Raw genomic sequence first — 25,757 nt, 5'->3', positions numbered from 1 at the left:
AAGGACAACCCTAGATTTCTAACAGCAGACACAATGTCCCTGGCCCCCAGCTTTGGGATGATGCAGGGTTGGTAGCCCTGCCCCATGTGCTCAAGTCAAGGAGTGACAGCACCCACCGACACCCCTCTGCCTCCCCAAGCCCCACCTGTGTGCTCCCATAAAAACTTCCCCACCGTTCATGGGGAATGTCTTAGCGTGGCCCAGAGGTCCCAGCTGTCTGGAAGCACCTGTGGGAGTGCCCAGCCCTGCTCACCTGCTGGCAGAGCTGCATGCTGACGGTGGCCCCATCGCTGCGCCGGCAGCTGAGGAGGCGGCGCCGCTCGCCGCGGCCGCAGGTGGCATTGGCACCCAGCTGGCACCCGCTCCAGCCTGCACACACACACACACAGCAAAGGGTGAGCACAAAGCCACCTCTGTGCTCAGCACAGCATCATACTGCATGGCTTCGATGGGAAATTAAGGATTGCATAGCTCCAATCCCCTGCTGTGGCAGGACACCTTCCCCAAACCAGCTCAAAGCCCATCCAGCCTGGCTCTGCAGCCTGAACGTGGGCGCAACCTGCACCTACAGCAGCACCTGCCCATGTCAGCAGGAACCCAACAACAACCCCCCACCAACAAAAGGTGTTTTCAAAACCAGGCAAGTCTCAGAGGAGACACCTCTCTTCACAGCCCCGTGTCCTGTCAGGACACCAGTACATCAGAGTGCACATGCTGAACGCTGATAAAGGCTATCAGTTCAATCCACTTGGCACTGCTACAAGACTCTATTGTCTGAAGTAAAATTCCACTTTGATAAAGCAGCTGGGGAACTTTCTGAAAGGGCACTCTGGTTTAACCTGTTTTTGTCTTGAGGCAAAGCTATCCATTATTTAAAATTAAACCCTAATGCTCATGAAATAAAAGCAGTATTTCGAACGGAAGAAAATTAATATCTTACTACGTGTCTGAAATTATGTTGGTCAGAATACAACTAAACTGAAATAAGCTTTAAAACACCATTTAAAATAAACAAAAAGCATAACAGAAGCCATTAAAATTTCCATTCACCACCAATAAATAAGAAGGATGAGAAGAAAACCTATTATTTTGTGTCTTCCACCTTTGATAAACATGAACACATAAATGTTCTGCATTTCTGAAATGTGATGATAAAAAAGGCATCGTCCTGCTGCCTGTGTTTCCAGGGCTTTTATTACAAACAGGCTGAGTTTATATTCATGTATTTTATCTTGCTTTGTTTTCCCTTCCCACCAGCCCCCAAACTCCTCTTAGATCTCTCCTCTGTATGCTTTCCTCATTTATTTCAGTTGGTCAAAACAAAAGGAATTTTTCGGTTTTGTTTTGCTCATTTGTTCGCAACAGAACCAATTGCTTCTAAGGTCCTAAATAATGCATTTTCCTCTGAATATCCTTATGCCCACCCATATAACTCATATTGCCTTCAAAGCAGACTTCTGTTGGTATTATTGGCTTCACCAGAATCACACAGATGATACTCTTTTAAAGGAATTTTTTCATTAATTCTGTTGATAACCCATTGAAAATCCCATTAAGCATGCTTTATTTCCAATATACTTGCAACAACAACTTAAATACAAAAATTGTGCATTTATCCACTAATGTGTAAAAATGTGTAATTAACTTTACAGAAACCAACGATGTCAAGACTTTAACCAACACCCCAAGCAAACATAATTAAAAACACATACTAAGGGTAAATTGAAAATTTGGCCCTACCTGTTAGGTTGTAGTGGTATTGGAAGCAATTTTGGTTAAGAATACATGGCTTCATTTGTGAATCCTCAGGGCAGGGCTTAGAACTGCCAGGAGACCTCAGCACTTGTCGGGTTCGGGTTTGCATAACGTTGGGGTCACACACCTGGGCAGAGAAGGGATGGACAGTTCAGAGACCCCAGTAAATCACACAGACACTACTGACCCCAGAAAATCACAGACACCACAGACCAGGGCTGCTCATGCACATCCACATGAAGGTAGGATACAATCCCACTCCTGTTCCAACAATACTTAAAAGCCTATGAAGGAAAAGAAATGTGGTTCAAAGTTAAGAATCCAGTACTACTAAAAGTCATCTTTCATCCACTCTGATTTGGCTATTTGAGCCCTCCTATACAATTTTTCCATGTTTTTTGGTAAGGATCCTTGGGGACAATGGGATAAAGACTGCAGCACTTTGCTGTGTGCTGCTTTGCACCTCCTTCCAAGACCTCCAGTAAAATGCCACAGTACAGAACAATGGGACAGTATCTTTGCCACAATTAATGCCCTTTAAAGCAATATCTGATGGTACAGCAAAGCACTCATTTCAAAGGACATTTGCAATTGCATATCAGTTATGATGCTGACAAGAAGATGAGGTGACTTTTCAGAGTGTGTGATACCAATACTGATGTCCAGCTGCCTATAAACCAGGATTTGCTTGTTTACATTTCCACAGGAATATGAACCAACTGAGGGAGGTTTTCATCTCTGTTTGTGCATCACAGGCATGAAAAGTGTTTGTTTTTAGCAGCCCTCAATCCTCACTCTCATAGCACTGCAGCATGGAGCTATTTTCCCACAATCCAGTAACAGGAATGGGTGAGTGGAAGTGGTCACAGCAAAACTAATGGAAATAAATCCCTTATTAAAGGTACTCACTGCCATTTATTGAACAAGATGACCCATTTAATTCCTAACAGATTCTCATTAGGATTGCTCAGGAACAGAAAAGAAAACAAGCAAAAAAAAAGCAATGCATATAGAAATACATTTTCATAAATGCTTGGGGATTTAAAACGTGATTTTTCTGTAGAGTAGTATAATTACAAAAAAATAACTAACATATTGCCATGCAACAAACAGTCTGCAAACACTGAACCCAGCACGAGTGGAAGTGTGGATAATTCCTGTTTAGTGAATATTAAAGGGAAATGTAATGGCCTTGCAGCATAAATCTGGATCTCAGACTGCTGTAAACTGGATTAGCTGCATTGATGATAGCAAAACTGAACAGAATAAATATCAGGACAAAGGGGAAAAAGGTCTGCTCTTGTCTCAAAATACATTGTCAGGGCCTGTTTTCCTTATGTTTACACTACATGAAAGAAAATCTATTACTTTTTTATTGCTGACACACACCTTGTCAAATCATTTTAAAAGGTAATCTTATTCAAATACCCTTGGTCAGCTAAAATACCCAATTGCTTCTAATTATCTGAAAATTAAACCCATGCTAAGTGTTTACCAATAGTTTACAGCCTTTTTTGCAACTAATCTGATTGTTCATTCTCACAACTAACACTAATAACTTAAATGATTTGCCAATAAAGCAAAATGACTAAGGAAAAAAATCAAAGCATGTATCTCTGTAGCTACTCCTAATTAATGTTTCTCTGAATTATGTTACCAAAGGGGGAAAAAAAAATCAATGGATGCTGTGACAGAAGCTGTCTGTGCCAGCTCAGAAATACCAGCTTTTTCTCCCTTTAAAATAAGAACCTGCAGACAGAAAATATGCCTCATTTGTAGATAAGTAAATTCTTTTAATAAAATAGCATTTTCCCCCTGTTGTGCTCGATTACAGGACATTGCTGCAGCCCAGTGTTGTCACAGAACCCCAGAGTTTTCCTGGCTGGCAGGACCATTTTCCCTCTCAGATCTCCTCCTTGTAGGCAGCAGATCAGTCTAACAGGTCAAAATCTACCTGGTGTTTGATAGGATCCAAACAAACAACTGGTTTACTGATGCTCTGAAGCCAGAATTCTCACTATGCTGATGAGCCATGGTGCTCAGAAGCCAGAGTTGAATGCAATAAGCCCCTTACTTTTACTAGTTTTGAATAATAAGGAATCTCTGTAGGAAAAGCATTCATTTAATCAAGCTGAGGACATGGGAAACATGTAAAAATTCAAAGTTGGCAAACTGTAACTAATATCCTGTAATATTATTTGTTGAATTTCTCTTAACGTCAATTGAGAAGTCAATTTAGTTTTATAATTGATTTTCTGCCCTTGCTCTTTCAAGTTAACCACGTAAAAAACTGAGCCAAATATATATGGAACTGAGTAAGCAGCAGGAGGGAATGACTAGCAAAGAAAAAGATGAAAGCTGGAATTTTCAAAGAGGAAGAGGCAGCTGAGTATCCAGCTACCCTGAAATCTCACTGGGCTTGGGTGCACAGCTCCTGCAGGACTCCTCCAAAAACCCAGGCTGGAAAAAAAATCAAATATTGATGACATGGCAAAGGTTGGGGAGTGGATTGGCAGACTCAGTGTCATTAGGGGATGTGAACAGTGAAAGCAAAGAAGAGGGATTGTTTCCAGTGGGGAGATGCTGAGGGCACTAGCAATGCCAATGGGGCATGTCCAGTCCTGAATGTGGATCTCAGAAAACACTGAGAACAAATCCAATTACCATCAATGGCAAAGCACAGGTTCAGGAGGCAGGACAGAAATGGCCATCAGCCATTTAGAGAAAAGGCAGCAAAAGAAAGAAATATTTCTTGAGTAGCTAAAGTGAGAAATTATCATGGGATTAATTAAGATTTGAGCAAGATAACAGGTTAATTCTGAATATTCTCACAAATGAAGAAAATGACAAAACTAATTTGACTGCTCAAGTAATCTTCCATACCCAACAGTGAATGTGCCATTCAGGTACTTGGATCAGGACTGGATCTGCCCTAGGGATCCAAGCTTCTAATCACAAGCATGTATGAATGTACAGTTTCTGGGGTGTTAAATAAATAAAGCCCACTGTGATTCAGCAATGCTTTACTGAATATCTTCATTTACAACTCCTCTCTTCCCACTGAGTGGATGCTATACTTCCAAAGACATTATTCTACTTTCTACTGCTCTATTAGCAACTAGTGCTTTCACTGATGACAGATGAAATTTTCTAATTATTTTTTACATTAAGTCAGCCATTACCTCCTGTAAGTCTATTGCAACTGGTTTGTGCTCAGCATCAGCCAGCATTTCCACAGTGGAAGCATAAGGTGCCTATAACAGATGTGTTCAGGAGTGGGAGCTTCACTTGTATTTCTGACATCATCTCTTCATGCCTGTAATTATAACTTTAACTGGTTTCCATAGTTGGGAGAATTTGGAATGTAACCATGGGATATAAATGGGTGTAACAGCAAATGTTCCCTATTCTGGGAAACTGAAACCCACTTCTGACACCACCTTAGACTAGAAATAAAGATTCATGGATCAAAAAAGGACAATTGTTAAGGGTGCCCACCAGCCATAAATAATAGGAGAGGAAACAAGTCCTAAGAAATGGAGGCAGCTGTGGTGCACGGAGGTACAAGGTCAGAGGCCTGGAAAACTCCAAGCACCTTCAAGATCAGGTGCAAATCAGTTTGGCTGTTAGGTTTTCCAGATCATGTTGCTTGTTCAGATTCCTTGTTGATGACTGTAAGCAATGGGGTGTGTAATTCTGGCATATGCATTCTTTGAAACTGGTGATAGGAACAGAATTCATTTCTGGATGAAAATAATAATGGGGTGCCAGCTCAGGCAGCATAACAACAGCCTGCAGCAGTAGGATGTCATGCACAGACACAGAAGATTTCATTATGGGTATAACAGTAGTGTTCCAGCCTACTTCATAGTATTAAATCTTACCATTTCCATTATTCTTTTCCACAAAGTATGAAAAAGTTGAGCTAGAGCCACGGATCTACAGGCCAGATTATACAAACCACTACAGAAACAAAATATTCTCAAGCAATGAGAGGTCCATAAAATGTTAAGGCAGGAATAAATCAGTTTTTCTCAAAGGACTGTTTAGAAATTGTAACAGCCATCACCTTGATTCTATGGGAGAATTCCTAGCACTATTGACTACTGCATTTTTAAATATTTCTTTTAGCCAAAGCTATTTTTTGCCACGACCACTTGTCATTAGTTAAAGCTAACATAAAAAGTGAGGGACAAAAACATACACAAAGGATGCACCCAGCTTTTGCTTCCAACAATCACCGAACTGACAAAGCACAGGAAGTTTGTTCTGGAAGAGAAGGGTATTTAAATAAAATAAAGCTGCAAGGTTATGAAGCTAAGTTCCAGTGTAAGAGCTGTTAACATATCACACATTAATATACACTATTAGACTCTCTTTGTGATGGAATTTAAGAGCTGTCCATTGATCCAGGCTTTCATATGCATCATAATTGCACAGCACAGAGGCTGTAACCCATTACAGGGCCCTTTAAGCTGTTTAATTTATCAAGCAGCTTGTATAATGCATCCTGCACTATAAATAGTTGGCTGCATTATTCTCAACTGGCTATTCATAAGGAAACATACAACCTCAAAATAAGGTAAATGCAAAGGCAGCAACTGTATTTGACTATTTTTAACAGAGCAATGAACCGTTATATTGTTCACGCCAGTGTGGATGTTTTGTAACAATTTAACAAGCCATTTACAATAACACCAGCAGTCTTTTGAAATGAAAATGCATTTGCATAAATTTTCTTTTTCAGATGCATCCACATTCTGAAACCTTGCCTGCCTCCACACGGAATCATTACTTTTAAAAAAGTGATGGTTAACAAAGATTAATAAAAACAATGAATCTAAAAAAAAATACAGCAGTTACCCACTTCTTTTGACAAAGCCATACAAAAACATCCAAGTCACAGCTATGCATAAGGAGCAGTACATGTTCTTCCTTGACAAGCATAACTCTCATGCTTGATTGTATAAATTATCTCTTGGGCTAGAAAACTTTGTGCAAGCCTCACTCTTCAGTACAGCCTTCACACTGCCAAACTGTGCCAAACTTACGTGCCAAACCCAGAGAGGATGGGGAGTTTCCTCTGGAGATATCCAAAAAGTGTCTGATGACACAATTCTGAGGAACGTGCTCTAGGGAATCCTGCTTGAAAAGAAAGGACTGGACGACCTCCAGTGGTGCCTTCCAACCCTGCCCATTCTGCGTTCAGGCAGCAGTTCTGATGGAGATTCCACAATCCAGGCAGTGACTCCCAGCGTCTACAGGAGCCCACAATTTCTCTTCCAAACTGCAACAAGTCCAGCTTGTGTGGACAAGTCACTGCAGCCCTGAGAGCTGGCTGCCTCCCCTGGTGACACTGTTGATCAGCTGTGGCACCAGCTCCCCGCAGGCTCCGGGCAATGGTAACTCACCCGGCGCAGCCCCGAGCCGGCACATCGCCATTGACCCACCAGCAAAACGCTCCCTGAAACCGAGACAGCTGCTCCTGCTCACTGCACACAACCTCCTATAATTAACTAATTTCAGACCTCTTGGAATCAGCTGCTAGAAATGCCAACAGCTGAGGAGAGCAAGGAGGCCACTCCAATCCACAACGGGGCTGCGACAGCCATCCATCGACAGAGAGCTAACGAAATAAATTGGAGGTAATTATTGCAGGGACTTGTAGCACCACTCGCATATTAACTCTTTTTGAGAATGCTTTGATGAATTCAATTGAAGTCAATTAATTACATTTCCAAGTCAGATGAATGCAAAGTTGAGGCGCCGCAGGAAGTGTGTGTTATTCCATCCCTGAATATGTTACAGAGATGACAGGATTTCAGTTCCCAGATTGTTTAGCTGGGTCTTTGAGCAATCAAGTGATGATGTCTGACTGAACAGGCTATTGTCCCTGGAACAAATATGAAATCTCTTAAGCAAAATGCAAGTCAACCTAATTTCCTTGTGGGTTTTTGTTGGTTTGATTTTTTTTTTTTAACTAGCAAGTTTCAAACCGTTATTTAAAATGGCTTTAAAGCTTGATATTTAAGTCACTTGGATCTTACTTAGTGACAAAGAAGAGAACATTATAAGCCAAAAAATAGTCTTCAACCACAGGGAAAACCATTTTGAATTTACTTCTCTCAATAGAAAATGTGAGAATAAAAGGGAAGATTTAAAGCAGTAACTATGCAATTCTTGAATCCAGTATGGAGACAAAACCTCAAAGCAACCTTGAGGCATTATATTTTTGACAGCTTCATTTCTGACCATTAGATGAAATATTAAAATTTACCTTTGTGTAGCAGTGTTAAATAGCACCATAATCAAGATTCAAAATAAGTAATTCAGTTGAAAAACACACATAAAAGAATTGTGGGAGCATCTGAAATTATAAAAGACCACAAAAGTGTTTAAAAGCAAAAGGGAAATGGAGTCAAAAAAGGTAGAACAAGTACAATGTTTTAGCAGAAAAAAGTATTGAAGAAAATACTTTCCATTGACAAAACAGTCACCACCTTTATGACTCATTGATTTCAACACGATCCAAGATCATTTACCATCCTAAAAGTGGAAAATTCACATGGGAAGAATATTTCTACAGGATAAAACCAAGTAATACCCTAGAAAGTATCCAGAGTACAATGACATATTGACAAAAGGTACAACGGATAATCTAAAAGGCCTTTTTATATTCAGCTGATAAGAGTTAGTTATTCTGCTATCAGGAAGAATTTATTACCAACACTGTAAAACATGAGCAGAACACCAAAGCCACTGGGAAAGAATTCTCACCTGACCAAAATCTTAGGTAAATATCTCAAATCAAAAATCTGCTCAGGCAAAAATGAGGCTGAAATTGTGATTGTTCATTTCTTACAAAATAGAATTTGTCAAGTTTCATAAATCCTCTTTATCTCCAGCAAGCCAAACATGACCACAGCTACAGGAAGGCTTCCTGGAATGGTCTTTGGCAGCTGCCTCATGAGAGTGCTGTGACTAAAAGAGTGCCAGCTATTGTGATATGAAATGTAAATGTGCTTGAAATAGAGCAGCCAGGATCCCCAGTTCTGCTTTTTCATTGCAATGCGATGTGATCTTTCAAATTTTTTAAAATTTTTGAGTTCACTGACTCATAGCTGTCCTAAGTGACCACCTTTCCTAGTGGCTCAGGAGATGGAAGGTTCATTCATCACCCTGGTGCTGGCAGTGCCTCACTCCAGCCAGGATTCCCTCAATCCCTGCCCCACACACACCAAGGATGCACCAGTGACACAGCACAGTCGTTCTGCACTAACAGCAAGCCCAGCACTTGCCCTGGAGATGTGCAGCATGTGCAGCCTGGGAGCGACTGAGCTGTGTGGTTCTCTCTCAAAACCCAACACAAACAGCCAGAGTAGCTGTAAAAGGGAGACAGCACTGCAGTAAACTCATCAAAGGGAGGGTTTTATCTGCCCATAAAACTTCAAGCTGTTTATTGCCTCGTATCTGGACACAACTATTGAAACACATGCTCCATCGGCACACAGTCATCTCAGTTTCACAACAAAGCATTGCAGAACAGCTTGTGAAAACATATTGTTCAGTTAATTGCATTGGCATGCAGATGCCCTTACATTTATGAATTAACATCCACCATGGCAAAGGGATGCACAAGGAGACACAGGGACTGTGGCATGTGGCCCTGTGCCTGCCAAGAGATGTGCTGCCTGATGGAGTGCAGCCCACGAGCTCTGGGCTTCCCTTTCCTGCTTCTCTGGGCTAGGGAGGCCTTGCTATTGTCTTAAAAAAATGGAGTCTTCAGGCAAAAAGTCTGTGCATCTTAAAGATATGAGGGTGCTTAAAGCTTCAAGCAGTCCTTTATAACCAACTGACTGCCACCAAGGCACCTGAGAAAGCCCCAACACCTCAAGGATCTCTGCATCAGTTCACTGCGTGAGAAACTGAAGAAAATCCATGCCTGAAAAAGTCAATGGCAAAGAAACAGCCCAACCACAGTGAGACTCTGAAAGGTATCCAAGCATTTGTATGGGTTGCAAGAGTGTTATACTTCATCAAAGCCATGCTGCTCAGGAGGAGGTGAACACAGGAAATGAAACACAAGATTTTATTTGACATGTTCTTACCGAGTATATTGATACGCTACACAAAATATTATGGAAGGAAATTACCTGTGTCAGCACCAGTATAAATACCTGTCCAATAAGCACTCAACTTTCAGTAATGGCCCTGTTAACATGGGGGCAATGAATATGTGTTTGTCACTTAAATACATCAAGCAAGTCTATTAAAAAAACCCTCTGAGATTAAACCTGGCACCTATTTCAACACTGATCAGGGAGAAACAACAGATCTGAAATCATGTGGTTTGAGGACAGAGGCTTTTCATAACACAGAATTTGCAACTTCTTTCCATCTTGCACACTTAGGAAAATACAGAGCACTTGGCAGTGGCTTGAATCCTTGCATAATTCACAAAGTTTTGAGTATTTCATGACATGACAAATTGTTCAGGCACCTTGCTGTCATACCCCTCTGCTGCTGTTGCCTCAAATCTTCCCCCAAGGGTTTGAGGAGGAGGAGACTGGACAGAAATAGTGTGTGTTGGGAGGGGAGAGCTGTCACTCCCTCAGGACCAAGAGCTGTCCAGAGAAGTGTCACCCCCAGGGTTTACCAGCAGGTTGTTATGGCAGTCATGCATCACTGACAGAGGTCTCTCCTGCAAACATTTCCTAAGGCATTCAGCCCTTACTGCAGCTGAATACTGTCCCTTCACCCACTCTGCTTGTGTGGGCTCTCTCCCACAGCAGACCAAGGGGAAGGGATGTGTTGAATCAACTGTCACAGTAATAACTATGTGTTTCACTAACCAACTTTCTATAGCTCTGTCTCTGCAGAGACATAAATATCTCCACATTCAACCATCCTGGCAGGATCCATTAAGCCTGACATCCCTCAGAAAATAATTTACTTCCCTAGAAAATAACTAGGCCATGAAGTGGTTGGAGGACAGGTGAAGACTGCCATGTGAGGAGCACTGCCAGGGGCACAGGCAGGAGAGCCTACCTGTGGACATGGGCTCCACTGTCCCCAGTCAGACACTGCACACTCACTGGGACAGTACAAGCTGCACTTCTGCTCTGTCTCTGGGACTTCAGCCTGGTTACACAGAGAGTTGGGAACAGACTCCATGCCATGGTCCTCAGCAGTGCTCACACACCTACAGAAAACACACGTTTTAATTAGAGTATCACAGACATGATGGATATCAACAAGTTTTCTGAACCCCATGCAGGAGATAGACATGGCATGGCTACAAGCAGCATGGTCAAAAAGTAGAATTAACATGTTAATGCAAATGGAAATGAGCTATGTGCACAACATGCTTTTGTTGCTTCATACAGAGGGATTTTAACTTTGATCGGCTGACAAAGGAGCAAACAGAAAGTGACAACCAGTGAGAACAAATCTTAGTGCTCCTGCTAGTAACATCTGAACATTTGGAAATAACTCAGCATTTCCCATGCCTGGGGAATGAATATTCAGTAATAATGAATGCCACTCTGGTGCGTGCAGTGTTATTACTAGAGGGAAATGTTAGCAAATCAAAATATGGAGGCTTTGCACCTCAGGGAGCTTTATGTATACACGGCATTTAGGTTGAAGAATACTAATTTAAACATCCTGCCATGTTCCTGAAAAACCAAGGCTGCATCTCTGAAATGTTTTCCTGTAAACCATGGCACATAAACACATGTTTCTTTTCATTTGAAATACACTGGACTCAGCAACACACCCACTGGCCAATATCAGATGGATGGCCAGACATTGCAGCTTTATGCAAGAACACATCAGCTCTTTTTGATCTGGAATACCTGAGCTTTTTGTCTTCACACACCTGACTTTCCTCGTTTGCATTCCTTCTCCACAGTGGAGGGAATTTCCTTCGTCGTTGATTCTGCATGGAGACCATGGTCCTACTTCCCAGGAATACTGATTGCACTCGCTGTAGCATGGGACTGCCTCGTGCACCTGACAGGAGAAAGAACCAAACTCTCAGCTGAACTGTCCAGGTTAGCCTGTCTGCAGAAACACTCAGCCAAAACCTCAAAAAGGCACGGTGAAAAATACCCTGGCTTGCACTCCTCATGCAGAGGCTGGTGTAATGGCTTTAAGTTCATTTATTCATTATTGACTTGCCAAGGGATTTTTAAGTATATAATGAACAGCATTATATGATGTATGCATGCAGCATCTTCGGAAGCAGGATAAATAACAGCTATTTCCTGCAGCCAGAAGAGGAACTCCATTACAATTTCATTTGCTCTGCCTGCTCTCAGTATAATTTATCACATGCCATTCACCAAGATCGTATGTACCACATCCTTTTGTGTTTTAGAAGGTACAAACTTAAAATCACCACTCATTTACCTTTGCTTCTAACGTATTCTTAAAAGCCATTTAACATAAAAGAATGAAATTTCATGCATCCTACAAATTTCATCTTTATACACAAAAACAGTAAATGCTTTTTCACCTGCAAGTGACTTATCTCTAACATATCTCCTAATCAAACATGACAGTGTGTTCACCTGAACTATGGTGTATCTACACAGGGAGAAAAATACAGCCAAAAGCTTGATAAAAGGTGCCAGATATTCAGGTTGTTAAAAGCAGCACACTGAGATATAGCACTTCAGCAGATTTTTAGGTTTAAATAAATGAATGCATCAGCAGTTCTATTACAGTGATAAATAAAAGTTATTTATTTTGAATCTGGTTTATCTGCAGAAGCTGATTTGAAGATACAGTATTCCCCGTTGCTTTGCATGAAGCATAATGTGCTGCCCTGCAAAAATACAACACACCTAAAATTTCTTCTTCCACACACCAAAATCTCCTCAGCCTTGCTACTGTGGATCCATTTCATTCTCAGCATTAGAATAACTATAAATCAATGGCCTTCCTCCCAACTACCCCCCAAAAAGATTCAGCCACATGTTTAATAAATTACAGCTTCATTTTAAAATAGCAGATATGACTAGACATGTTGTGGCCACAAGAATAAAGAAACCCTCTTTGTAACATTTTGGAGATGGGAAGAAAATTGAGATACCAGTCTGAAACCAAAACTGGTGTCCCATCAGAAAATCACCTTCATTTCAAATGGAAGGAAGACAACTTGCAAAGCAAAACTCCCCTGAAACAGAAAATGTCAGAAACTCATTTTAGCTGTGGGTCTGCCTATACATTGTGATAGGTTTAGCAAAGGAGGAAGAATAAGAGATGATGAAAAGCAGAAAATACGTAAAGGTGAAAAGACAGGAAAGAGGGAAATCAAAGCCTGAACTGGTGAGGGCAAGGACCATATGAACTAGTTAGAGCACCACATTTCACTCAGAGGAGGGGAAAGGGAAGGGAGCAAAGGGGACAAAGGCTATCATACCATTAGCACCATTTCCCCTGCATATTATCAAGCACAAATGACAAACCTGGATGTGGCTTTGAGCAACATGAACGAGCAGGTGACCCTGTCTATGATGGGGGAGTTGCAAATGAGATGATCTTTCAGGTCCACCTGAACTGAAGCCATTCTGGTTCTATGTGTGGACTGTGCACTGGCATTTGGCCTCACTCCAGAATGTCCAGGTGTCTGTGCACTGCCCAAAGTGCACACAGAGCTAAGCTTCCCACACTGAGCAAGCAGCAGCACAAGCACTGCTAATTAGCTGAGCAGCCAGGCTCCTTCTCATTAACCAGTGTAGATGGGAGCACAGAAAAGCAGCACTCAGCAAGCCTGGGCTCAGCACCAGCCAGCAGGGAGCCCGTGGATGCTGGCACAGAGCTGAAGCCACCACCCTGCCCCAGCAGCCTGTCACCTCCACTGACTCCTGCAGCCACATCCCTGCACACACCAGGGACAGCAATCCGTCTTCTGGCACTGCCAAGCCTCTGTGCTCCCCACAGACATCCATCCAGGAGATGGATGTAGACTCAGGGAGTATTTATTAGTTTCCCTGCTTCACAGGGAAGGAAAAACTACAGCCTGCCTATGTTGCCTGACAAAACACCCTGCCATCCACAGGAGACGATTAGTGAGGCAAACAGGGGCTTGAGGCATGATCAGTTCTTTCCTCATCACAGAGGGAATGAGCAAAGATCCAAACTGGGACAAAACTGGTTGCCAGGGGCCAGCCCAGGGACAAGGTGCCTCACAGGGCAGTGTCAAGGATGGTAAATCTTAATAAGTAAGTTTCATTAAGAGCTGGGGGCCTGTTCCTGCTGTTTGGAGTTCTGGAGAGGAAGCTGAGGCTGGGAGCAGGCAGGAGGTGCTGCCTCCCTCCCTCCCTCCCACCCTCCACAGGCACAGTGGGGCAGCTGGGGCAGTCCAGCACAAACAGCAGCTTTGGGGATTTAAGATTCTTTCCCTTGCTCTATTAAATAACCCTTCCTCAGGGTTAGAGTGTACCACTGTGAATCCTGCAGGTTCTCAGCACTCCCTGCTGCCAGAAGCCAGGAAAGCTTGGGAATCCCATTTTGTTGTCTCAGTGACCTCTGATTGCCCTGCCTTAACATCTGTTAAACCTCAGACCTCTCCTAACTAGCAAAGCCCACCTGTGGGTAGCAGCAAAGGCTTCACATCAGGCATTTACCAAAAACGTGTTTTAGTGGTCAAAACCTCCTGTGGCATCTGTGTAGGAAAGCCAGAATTGGGCAGGCATGGGGATGCCACATGGAATAAAATCTATCTGAGGAATCCTGTGAGCCAAAACAGCAATTCCATAGGCACTGACACAAGCACATATAATGTGAAGTGATACTTCAAATGTGCTCTTTAAAGAGCAGGCAGTATCACAACAACAAAGCATTAATAGAGCACTCCTAGTCTGCTGTCTGATTGTATCACACTGGTCTGATTGTGTTTGAAGTGCCATTGGCTCCCTTCCTCCTCCAACAGACAGACAGAGACAGACAGACAGACAGACATCCCACTTTGTGCTGGAGGAGGGAGGACACAACCCTGGCTGCATGTCCCTGTGGTACCCCAGACCCCTGGAGATGTGCTGTACTTCCTTTTTGGTCAGGATCCCCAGCTTGTACTCACTAAAAATCCTGAATTATGGCTGTTACCAGTAACCTGCTTTCCTCAGGCACTGTGCTGACACCACAGCACATTGTTCCTGTGAACAAGCTCTCCCCTCTGCCCTGCATCAGTGCTGAGCAATGCCATCTCTGGTGGCACCTCTGGGACACTGGGGAGATGTAAATAACAACCTGCAGCACCAGGAGGGACAGATTTCTGCAGAACAAGTTACAACAGGCACTCATGGATGCCATTAAGCTTTTAAGTAAGTAGGAGTCTCAAGGAGATGCAAGATTTCCATGGGTGGAACTCTGTGGGAATGAGTTCAGGAAGCTGTGAATACAATTTGTAACTCTATCTTTGCATTTAAAAACCACAGTGATGTGGCATGTGGTCCTTTCCTCCACAGGAGAATGTTTTTCTCCCATTTTCTCTCCTGGCTTGCCATAATTTGTTTTCAATCACCTCCCATTCCTCTTTTTTTTTTTTTTTTTTTTTATTTATTTATTTCAAAATAAACCTACAACAAACCCTAAAGCCTTCCATTCCTGCTTTTGCTTGGAGCTGTGCTACTTAAGGAGATCAAACAGCTGTGCTCTTAATTTTTCATTTTCAAAGGGTTTTGACTAAGCCTTCCTGTTCTGTGGGTCCCACAAAATAGAGGTTCACTTCTCACCTCCTGGGCCCTGTCCCAGCCCTGAGCAGAGGCTGGGATGGGATGTGGTGTCCTCACTCCCTCACTCCTCACCAACCCAGGAACCCAAAGCACCCAGACCTGGAGGGGTTGGGATGCTCCCATGGATCCCTGGCTGTAACAGAGCATCCAGCCTTCAAATTACACATGGCCATCCACTACCTCTGCTGCAGACACAGAAATCCCTTGTAAAGCTATGACACTTCCCAAGCACAAAGACAACAGTTCCTTTGAAAATAATCTGCCTAATGCTCACCCTTGCCCAAGCTTATGCAAACCTGCTAGGACACTGCATTTACAAACCCCTTCACACTGAGCCCCCCACCCATGTATGGAGCTCCAGTGCCACAATCCATGTCCTGAAGGACTAAAATGAAATTCATTCCATGCAATAGGCACAGGAACATTGTTCTGCATGGAGGGAGAAAGATGCTGGAAGCTGCAGATACTTGACCTGTGAGGAGCTGCAGAGATCAGCATCAGGGTGACCAGTCTGGCTTCATCCCTTACAGCCTCAAGAAATAAACACAGTCTTCTGGCATTTTAGCAAATTAACTGCTTTCTTCAATTTTTATTCATATTTACATGCTGGGTTTTGGGCTCAATGAACCAGGGCTGCCTGTCTGAAGCCATGGGGAGTTTTGCTACTGCCTTTCACAGGATCAGTGTATCACTCTTTGTAGTCAGAATTAACCTGGAACACTGCTTCAACACCTAAATCCTAAAATCAAGTTGATGGGCACAGTTCTCAATAAATTAAAGGGAAGAAGGACAAAAGCTGCTTTGAAGAGACAGACTGCTAAAGCCTACCCTAATAAAAGAACCAAGTTCCCATTCACTCAAATGCAATTCCTGAGCCCTTGCTAAAGCATTATTGATGTGGACAGTTATTTCAACAAGATATACAAATATTAATCTATTTATTTTCTCTTTTAATAGCTGATACTCACATTTTAATGAAAAATCCAAATATCTAACCACTAAAGAGCTTTGGTGTGATTTATACTGTTCTCTAACATACTTATTCAAATGTAGGTTTGCAAAAGACTGCTAGAAACAAATGCACTTGTTCAACTGATGTGATTCATTACAAGAAATTCATACCTACAGTTCAGGTATGGCCTGTCTGATGAGCACCTGCAGAATAAACTAGAACGAAGTTCAGCGCTTCTGAAAATCATAGTGACTTCATATTTCAGTGAACATCAAGATTTATTGTCCCTTAAGGTAAATATTGACTCTGGTTTTCCCTCAGTCGATATTTTAGCTTTCAATGACAGTAAATCTTGGTGTTCACTCCAAGTAAGTCAATATCTGCTTATTATATTAGAACAACCAAACTGATCACTGTAGCAGTTGCCTGAGACCCTGAGGACTACCTCTGTGCTATTCATTTCTAATACAAATGAGCTAAATTCATTGCTAACGTAAGTTCATTTCACACAGCTGCCCTTACATCAAGGTTACATTAGACCTAATACATTGAAACAGTCAGAACCCAAGAAATAACAACTCATCTTCAAACTATGGAGACCACCATGAGTAAGAGTAAAGGCAGAGAAGATTTCATATAGGAAAGAGAGCTGACTTGCTCTGGTTTGCAAAGACACTTGCTGTAAGGGTTAAAACCACTCCTACTGACACTGGACAGCAATGTGCTCCCTTTGAACACTTTTTGCATAACCACTTGTATGTTCTCTGCATATCCAGGCTGCAAGAGGAGGCAGCAGTGGGATGTTCTCCTCCTCTTATGGTCACCAGCTGGTGACATGTGGGCCACAGCCAACACTTCTTTTGCAATCAGCCTGACACAAATGGATCCACGGTATGGTGGGAAATACATCTGAAAAAAAAAGTCCATTCATTGTAATAATCCACAGATTTGACTTCTATGTTGATTCCACCTTATTCACCCAAATCTTTTCTTTGGTTGAAATTGTCTGTATATTAACAGAATAACTTTTATAATGCTCCAATACTGCTTTCACGTTCTGTTTAATCCTAACCAGCTAATTTCCAACAATGAATTCCTTCTATTGAGTTCTTTAAAAGTAAAATTAAAATTGAGTACTTGCTTTGTTAATTACTTAACTGCGTGTTTGATTTGGCAGATCTAAGCACGCACTTAAAAAGCCTTAGTGAATTAACTGTATATCTGAAGGACAAGTACTTGCACATTAACAAACACTACATCACAGAAATTATCTCATTAAAATTTCAGCATTAAATAGTTCTCTTTAAAATAAAATTGATTTTACTTCATGCTAGTTTATATATTGATCACCATTGCCAGAAATATGCTACCTGCTCACCAGTGTTAAACCTGGTTGAATAGTTAATTTTCAAGAAAATTAGATTTTGCAAAGCAGCAGCTTCACTGATGAATACTTGTCTTTAGGTATTTGGATGCTGCAGCAAATAGCTACCAAAACTTTAATAAAAGTTGCTCAAAATTACTTAGAGCACAAAAGTTTGAACTGATCTGTGGTAAGACTTCTAAATTATCAGAGTTCCTGAATTTTGTATGCCTCTAGCAGATCCCTGCACAAATACTTGTGAAACAAATTCAGCAGTTTTAGTTTTTATTTATACCCAAATCAAAGGAGTTTGTGTTTCTTACCTCCTTTGTGGTGTGGAAAAAGAAAATCAATTAGAGCTTTGCTGAGATTCTGAAAAGCCTTCACTGGTGCTGAACGAAAAAAACAAGAAACTGTCTAAAACTCTGTATCTGGCAAAAGGATGGGATCCATTTTATTCTAAATTCAGAGCTAGGGCAGTAATTACAACAGGACAGACCCAGAGTTGCACCAGTTCCCAGGATCTGCCCCTACACAAACAGACCCCTGACCCTTACTGCAGTACTTCAAAAACTGCTGAAAATTCATGTTCTCTGAAAAAGAGTGAAAACACTTATCAAGCCTCTGAAGTTTCCCCTGCTCTTGATTATCTATTTATAGCCCAATCCTCAAAACTGCTCAACTTTAATCCTAATTTACACATGAGACAAGTGAGGATGAAGAGCTGAGTGATTTACTGGAGGGTGGCAAGGAAGCCCTCGGGGAGTGGGGGACTCAATCTGGAAATGCCCAGTTTCTTGAACTAACTGGGTGATATCTCAGCTCAAATCAGATCCTGGAAAGCTCAGATAAAGACATTTCAGGATGAAGCCATCAGAAAAAGCAGCACTGTAAAATTCTGGCTGCAAAATGAGGGAAAGAGAAGAAATTAGGAAAGCAGTGGAGTATTCTTGATATAAAGACATCTGGACGCTCCATTTTCCCTCACCGTGGCCTTTAGATGCTTTTACTTCTTTTTTTTTTTTTTTTGCTGGACTTTACAAAATGCTCCTAGTAAATCCCTTACTTTCTTCTAATGGATAATTAAATATTCAAAGTCAGACAGTGGTTTATTTCAAATTCTTAAGTGCAATGAGTGGAAAATGCCTTGTTTAGAAAGTTAATTGAGGCGAGCTCTGTCGCACCCCAGCCATTACATCTCGCTCTGATAGAACTACCACATTGCTTAGCAAGGTTTATTAATTCATATTTATGAGTGGTAAGTGGTTTTATTTTCTGTGAGACTGGTGCAGGCACTAGAAATACCAAGTTGTAACATGGTAAAGCATGAGTGCTCTTTCTCAGAGATTAAAATACCAAGTTGGCATCATTCAGCATGAGTAAATAAGGAAAAAATATGCAGCTCCTGGCCCCAAACCTGCCTGCCTGGTTTTATTCATGGTTTTACTGTCAGTACAACCTCTGAGGAGCAGGACAAAGCACAAAGTATAACCTTGCACATATTGGGTATCTATTTCTACCTGAAATACTCAGACAAGACAATATAGTCTCAGAGTTATCAAAAAAAAATGAGGTGTTAAAGTGGGAATGGGGGCTTATGAGAATACAATCACAAATGGTCAGTTCCTGTGCCTCTGCTTTTTATTTTACATTTTAATTATGTTTCATTCCTATCAAGAAAATATTGAATCCAGATAAGATACTAACAAATACCATCTTACTATGTTGTCAAATTCAGGGGTTTAAAGCAAGGCAGAAACTCATTAGTGAGAGTTTCAGTGCATTTTTGCAGATTTCAGAAGTTGTAGGTGCTGCTGCCTACCTGTCACAAAGCCAGGCAAGCATAGAAAATTTAAGTAGGTACAAATAAATCAATATCCCTTGTTTCTGAAGCAGCACAGTTTGCTGCAGCTGAAGTTTCAGGGGTAACAAACAAATGTGGCACCTCTCTGGATGAATCTGTTATGTTATAATAATGTTGATCCAGTTTTAAAGAGAGGAAGAGACAAAAAAGCTGATTGATGAAGAAAACATCAAAGCCCTTTTTTACTAGATGAGAACAACAAGATGAAGACAGATTGCAACACCAACCTGAGCCTTTGTAGATGTCCATGTTAGCAGGGCATGACAAGCAGAAAGGAAAGAAAATTATATATTCATTAGTTTGGCTGCTGCACGATAGTATCAAAAAAAAAAGGAAAAAAGGCAGAAAATCTGCTTAAAATAAAATTGCCACAATGTAATGTTGCATTCAGTCTTTTGATTTCCCCATCTTAAAAAAAAAAATTACCTCAAGCAGAAATCAAGCATTTCTTTGTGAGTGAATGAAAAGCACTACTGTTCTGAAGAATAAAGCAGAGTTCATTCAGCTCCATCCAACAATCCTCTGGAGCTCATCACTGTGTCTCACAATCAAAGTTTATGATAATAAAAAAAAAAAATCTGTGAAAATCTATGCACTTGAAATTTGGTGAGACACCCCACAATTATGGACTATGAGTCATGACAGACCAGAAAGGCTTTCAGGTATTTAAGTATTAATTGGGTGGCTCTGTCACTAGTGAAGCCTGCAGCTGCTGTGTCCCTCTGCTCTCATGTGACTGAAGAGCCAAGGAAGCCCCAGAGGAGCAGCAGGAGCCAGCTAGCCTGGGGACAGGGGGCTCTGGAGCCTGTCACCACCACCAGTGCAGCTCCCTGCCCAGCCAGCCAGCACTCCCAGAGCAAATCACTGCTCCAGCAGGTCAGAAACCTGCCCCAGAGGGATGTGAGCACGTAATTACTCCATCCAGAAGCCAAGTCATCTGTCACATGAAATGAAATAAATGCCACCACTAAACACAAACAGCCCCGCAGAAGCACTTTCTGTGTAGGCATCTGGACAATAGGCAATTTAAAGAAAAGACCATCAGAGCTTCCTGCTAAGTTAAAAACGATGCCTCAGAGACAAAGCTCAGCCCTAGCTTTTCTTCTAGGAGATTTTAAATCATTTCAAGGTCTAAGAGCTTCAATTGATATTCTATTGGTTTATTTTCATGTCTTAAGCAAGAATGAATTAACGTGACGAGAGCAGTCACGTCTGTCCTTACTGCAGTATGATCTTGAACTGACAATTTTTCCATATGAGATTTAAAACCAGTTAACTGACAAGAGCAATTTGATTGATAGTACTATAGACAAGAGGAAGAAGAGACTGGGAAGCGTCAGGCAGTTGAAAGTTATGTTTTTTGAAACACTCTTCTATGAGGCTACACCAAAGGCTGGAAGCAGAAAGAACTGCAAACGATTCCCGAGGCTTCCTGCAATCACAGCAAGAAACAGTCCAGTTTATGTTCCTGAAAAGCAGAAATGCAAACCAGCCCATAACCTGATTGTTTCATTAGGATGAGACTGTGGCTCTCCCCCCAGCCTGCTCAGCAGCAGATCTCATTCCTCCTCAGCAGCATCCAGGCAGAAAGGGACGCTCGCAGGGAGAGCGGGACAGGCGCTGACGGATGAGTGATCGATCCCACAGCTTCAGAGCTCAATCACCCATAGCCTGATTAGTAACTGCAGCTGCAAAAATTTTCCTAGAAGAGCAAGATAATGCAGAAGGCAGGGGATGTGACAGCCTGTTGCACAGCCTGTTTGTGGGAGCTGTCTTACTGCCAGGACAGGCAGACGTGGCAATAACTCGAGTGATTTTTCTCCCTGTAATTACAGGGGAGGCAAAGGCAGGTCCCCCAGCAGTGCTGCACAGAGCCCAGCCTTGGGACCAGGCACACAACTCCACAGATGTGAAGACAGCCAAAGCCACACCATTGCACACTTAAAAATCCTGCAATTGTTACAATCTGACAGTTTTTATTGCTCTTTCTTGCAGGTGGATCCAGACAGAGAAGATTTAGGTACAGCAGAGCTGAGTTTTCTTCCCCTAATGCATATGTTCAAGCAAAGTGATGTGCTGCAGAGAGAAACCATGCTTCTACCTGAAAGAACATCCATATTTAATAAACTAAAGGCTCCCTTGAGCCAGAAGTTAAATTTTACCCAACCTACTTCAAACATCAGAGTGCACACTGTCCCCAAAAGATAAGAGGGAATTGCTTGCAAGCACTGCCTTGTGGGGCAGCTGATGTCCCTGTAGTTCTGGGTATCTTTCTTCTCTGTTTCCACTTCTTTCTTTCAGGGCAGGGAAATATATATGTATTTTCAGATTCCTACACTTTTATCACTGGCCCATAGTTTGAGGTTAAATGCTTTACATGGACCTGCACAAACCCACATGAATCAATGCACAACTCTACTGAGTTCCACTGGGATGTGCTGTAGCAAGCACGAAACATCTGAACATTTATAGGTGCTTCACTAAAATTTAGGGAATAAAAAGTATTGATCATGGTGAATTTTTGCTGCAGTATGTATTTATTTAAAATGGACATCAATATTGCCTATATATTACTGATTAATGAGAAGCTATATAAAAAGTAAATAAATGGGTTTTTTAATAAATCTGACAAGGAGCATATCCCTAGGGGTGTGCAGGGGAGGGTTGGACTAGATAATATTTAAGTTCCCTTACAACCTAAACCATTTTATGATTCCATGAGGGAAGAACAGAATAATTCTTCATGCACATGTGCCCATGCTCTGGAAACAGCAGCATCCAGCACATAGCTATATTTTCTTGGTTTTAAGGAGATTATGAGTTTCTGACTACAGGAACCCTACCAGAACACTGAACTCCTGATTTGTTCATGTACCAGAGGGTACTGTACCCTATGACAAGCACCACCAGTGCACCAAGTCCTGCTCTGAAGCACCATTCAGGATGGGTATGTCAGGGCACGAGTGATGCAGCAGCTCTCACACCTCTGCCATTCCCTGGAGCACCACCTTCATGCACCCATGATTCTGGAAATAATGGAGTGAAAAAGAAAAAGGCTGCTTCCCAAAACTGTAAGTAAAAGGAGGAAATAGAAAGCAAATGCATATGGAGACTACACAACCCAGCTGTGCTTTGCAGTGTGTCATAATAAACCCTCTACCTGAAACCTTTTAGAGAATTAAATAATGCAACATAGCAAATAGCATGTGATATGAATTAGAGGACACGGTAATTTAGAGATCATGTAAATGGTCTAAGAGAAAGCATTCACTCAGTTCATTGCAGATGGGAAAGTAAGGAAAATTAACAAGGCAGAGATAAGAAACTGATGTTGAATAGCAGATCTGAAAGGAACTGAAGAGTCAAAGAAATAAGGGGAAACACCTTTAACGATCACAGGAGTCACACAGAGAAAGCCCAAAACTAAAAAAAGGTCAATTCATAATAGAGGGAATTGCAGAAAATGGAAGATCACCAACAGGGTGAGACAAAGAAAGGTGAAATAAACTTTTTAGGATAGGCACTGACTCAGAAAGTTTGGCCAACAAGGAGGGCAAACTTGAAGAGACTCCTGAAATAACTTCTGTGTCAATGGGGTTATTTAGGAATGACAGGGACAAGATGCCCAGCATCTTCAGAAGATGCAATGCAAGAGAACTGGAGGAAGAAATAAGGAAAACAGTTAACTGCACAGCAGTCATACAAAGTTTTATTCTTGGGAAAATATTTTTCTAGACACATCATCTATCATCTATAACCAGGAGATAATAAGGAGATGAGTAGCAGGCAGCATGTGTTTGTCAAGAACAAACTGTGTGAAATCATTCTAATGTTCTTCAGTAACAGGATAAGAGATGCTGTGGATAGGGATGAAATAGCAGGTATTATGTCGACCTTAGTAAGCCTTTCACAAACCTTCAGGCTAAGGAAATATGGTTTGGATTAATCTAATACTCTGCAGTACAATGCTGGAAAATCACATTCAGAATAGTAAAGTGTAAAACTGGCAAGAAATCACACACATGGCTCTGCAGAGCTTTATGTTCTGTATCCAGTCATAGTCCTTGTTTCCATTAATGTAGGGCTGATGGACTGAAAATGATTCTTACTGTGGGTGCTGCCAAGTTGAGAGGGACAGCGAGGCAACTGGAGGACAGGAACAGAATTCAAGATCACTTTATGAATTGGTGACATGGAATGAAAAAATAGGTTGAAAGAGAAGTACAGAACTACCCTAACCAGAGACTTGCCAGGCAACAGGGAGAACACAGGATGAGAAACAAACAGCCCCTCAGTGGTACCCCTGTCCTGGATCTAGAAATTGCAGAGAACCATAAAGAGAATGAGATTCAATAGTACAGTAAAATGATGAGACAGATGCAGTTTGTAGAACACTGTGGTACCACTTCAGCTGTGGCACAGACTCAGCTCAGGATGCACATCCAGGCTGAGGTACCCAACTTCATGAGAAATCTGAAGGAATTGAACCAACTGGGGAACAACTGATGACAGTAACACTATAAAGACCACAGTCAAATTGCCAAGGTGAGTGGTGACATTTCCTCTGTTGCTTTACAGGCAAACATTTAAAACACCAATATAATTAGTTAGCATCTATATGACAGCAGGTCTGTCAACAAAGCATGGTAACCCTGTCAAATAAAATAGCAATGCTTAGCCATAAAAAGAAATAACTCTGCTGTATCACACCAGATGCAGAGTAGCAAAAAGACACCTGAGAGAGCTTTAAAGAGATCTTCCAGCAGCTTGAAACCATCTATCTACAGCATCACTGAGCTCTGTGCTGGCTTATTCACTGCTGCCTCAAATAAATCATGGATTGCCAGACTCTGTTTTGGAACCAGGATCTGTCTCACACCTCATGGAGGAATAGGGGGGAGGAATTGCCATTATATTAAATATTAACAACACTGTTGTTGTAACACTGCCTACAGTCCTAGCTCCTCCTTGAAAAAGTAGCATTGATAATGACAGAGCAGTTAAAGGAAACCCAGGAAAATAATTCAAAGTCTGGAATACTTGCCTAAAAGTAGCAAAATGAAGGAACCAACTTTGGTTCAGATGAGAGATGGGAAAAAGGACATTCAATTACTTTTGAGAATATACAGAGAGAATTTCTGTTAAAAAACCTCTTTTTAAGCGAGCAGGTAAAGATGCATGTTCCCAAGGCTGAGAGCTGTAGTTAGACAAATTCAACCTAAAACTATAAACTAAAGAGGGAACTTTTTAAGTATGAAGAAAATTAACTACTGGATCAGTTTATCCAGGGTTATTCCTCCACCAGCCAAAGAGGGTGCCTTTCCAGAAACCTGCCCAGCTAGGAGGGGATTTGACTGCAGACAAGGAGCTCATCCTGTGCTAGAGGTCAAAGCAGTCATCATCATCATCCTCATTATCATCATCATAACCATGTACGTCTGGTCTTAGGATCTCTGAATGAGGAACTCCACAGAAGACTTTAAATCTTGTATTAATCAGTCAGTGAGTACCACATTTATTAAGCCACACTACACACTTTAAATAGAAATTGTACATTGAAGTTGAAGGGATTTCATGTACATTTTGAGAGGATCTCCAAAAACCTTAGTTCTACATTATAGATCAGAAGCATGCTGGAGTTCAGCCAGTTCATGTATCATCCCATAAATGTTGATCTCCCAAAGATGACAATATTTTATTTACTGCATCAGATCTAGCTACTAAATTTTAAGCAAGACAGGAGCTTCAGCAAGAATTCAGCAGGAGAATACAGTTCTTAGCTAGGTCATGAAGGCACCAATGGCATCAGGATGGAGCAGGAAGGCAAAAAAAAACCCAATTATTTAAATAAAGCAAACACCTCCTTGCCTGCATCTATTCATCAATGAGTTCTGCCATTTCTCAACTGTAACTCTGGGGTAGGTAAAATAGATGGAATACTTGGAAATGTAAATTGGAGTATCCTGTGTCTGGATAGAGACTACCAGATCCTTGGTTTGCTTCTGAGACAGATGCTCCTGCTGGTTTTTATTACTAAGACCCCTCACTAAGCAATGCATCTCTGACCTTCCTGCAGGTCAG

General features: G+C 41.6%; 1 protein-coding gene across 6 annotated transcripts in view; it reads right to left on the bottom strand.

The window, feature by feature from the left end:
* THSD7B (thrombospondin type 1 domain containing 7B) overlaps positions 1-25,757 on the bottom strand; it is a 484,878-nt gene that overhangs the window by 21,211 nt on the left and 437,910 nt on the right. For all 6 annotated transcript variants that reach the window (XR_013774988.1, XM_079311745.1, XM_079311747.1 and 3 more), the window contains 4 exons: positions 11,636-11,769; positions 10,804-10,957; positions 1,741-1,882; positions 254-369 (listed from right to left, as the gene is read on the bottom strand). Coding sequence is in view for 5 of the 6 variants with exons in the window: in XM_079311745.1 (XP_079167871.1) it covers positions 254-369; positions 1,741-1,882; positions 10,804-10,957; positions 11,636-11,769 (546 nt within the window). In the remaining variant the exon portion in view is untranslated. The remainder of the gene's footprint in view (positions 1-253; positions 370-1,740; positions 1,883-10,803; positions 10,958-11,635; positions 11,770-25,757) is intronic.

This window comes from Erithacus rubecula (genome assembly GCF_903797595.1).
Source record: "Erithacus rubecula genome assembly, chromosome: 8".
Taxonomy (NCBI): domain Eukaryota; kingdom Metazoa; phylum Chordata; class Aves; order Passeriformes; family Muscicapidae; genus Erithacus; species Erithacus rubecula.
Note: the sequence above shows the minus strand (reverse complement) of the source record. Positions and strands in the feature narration are given on the sequence as shown.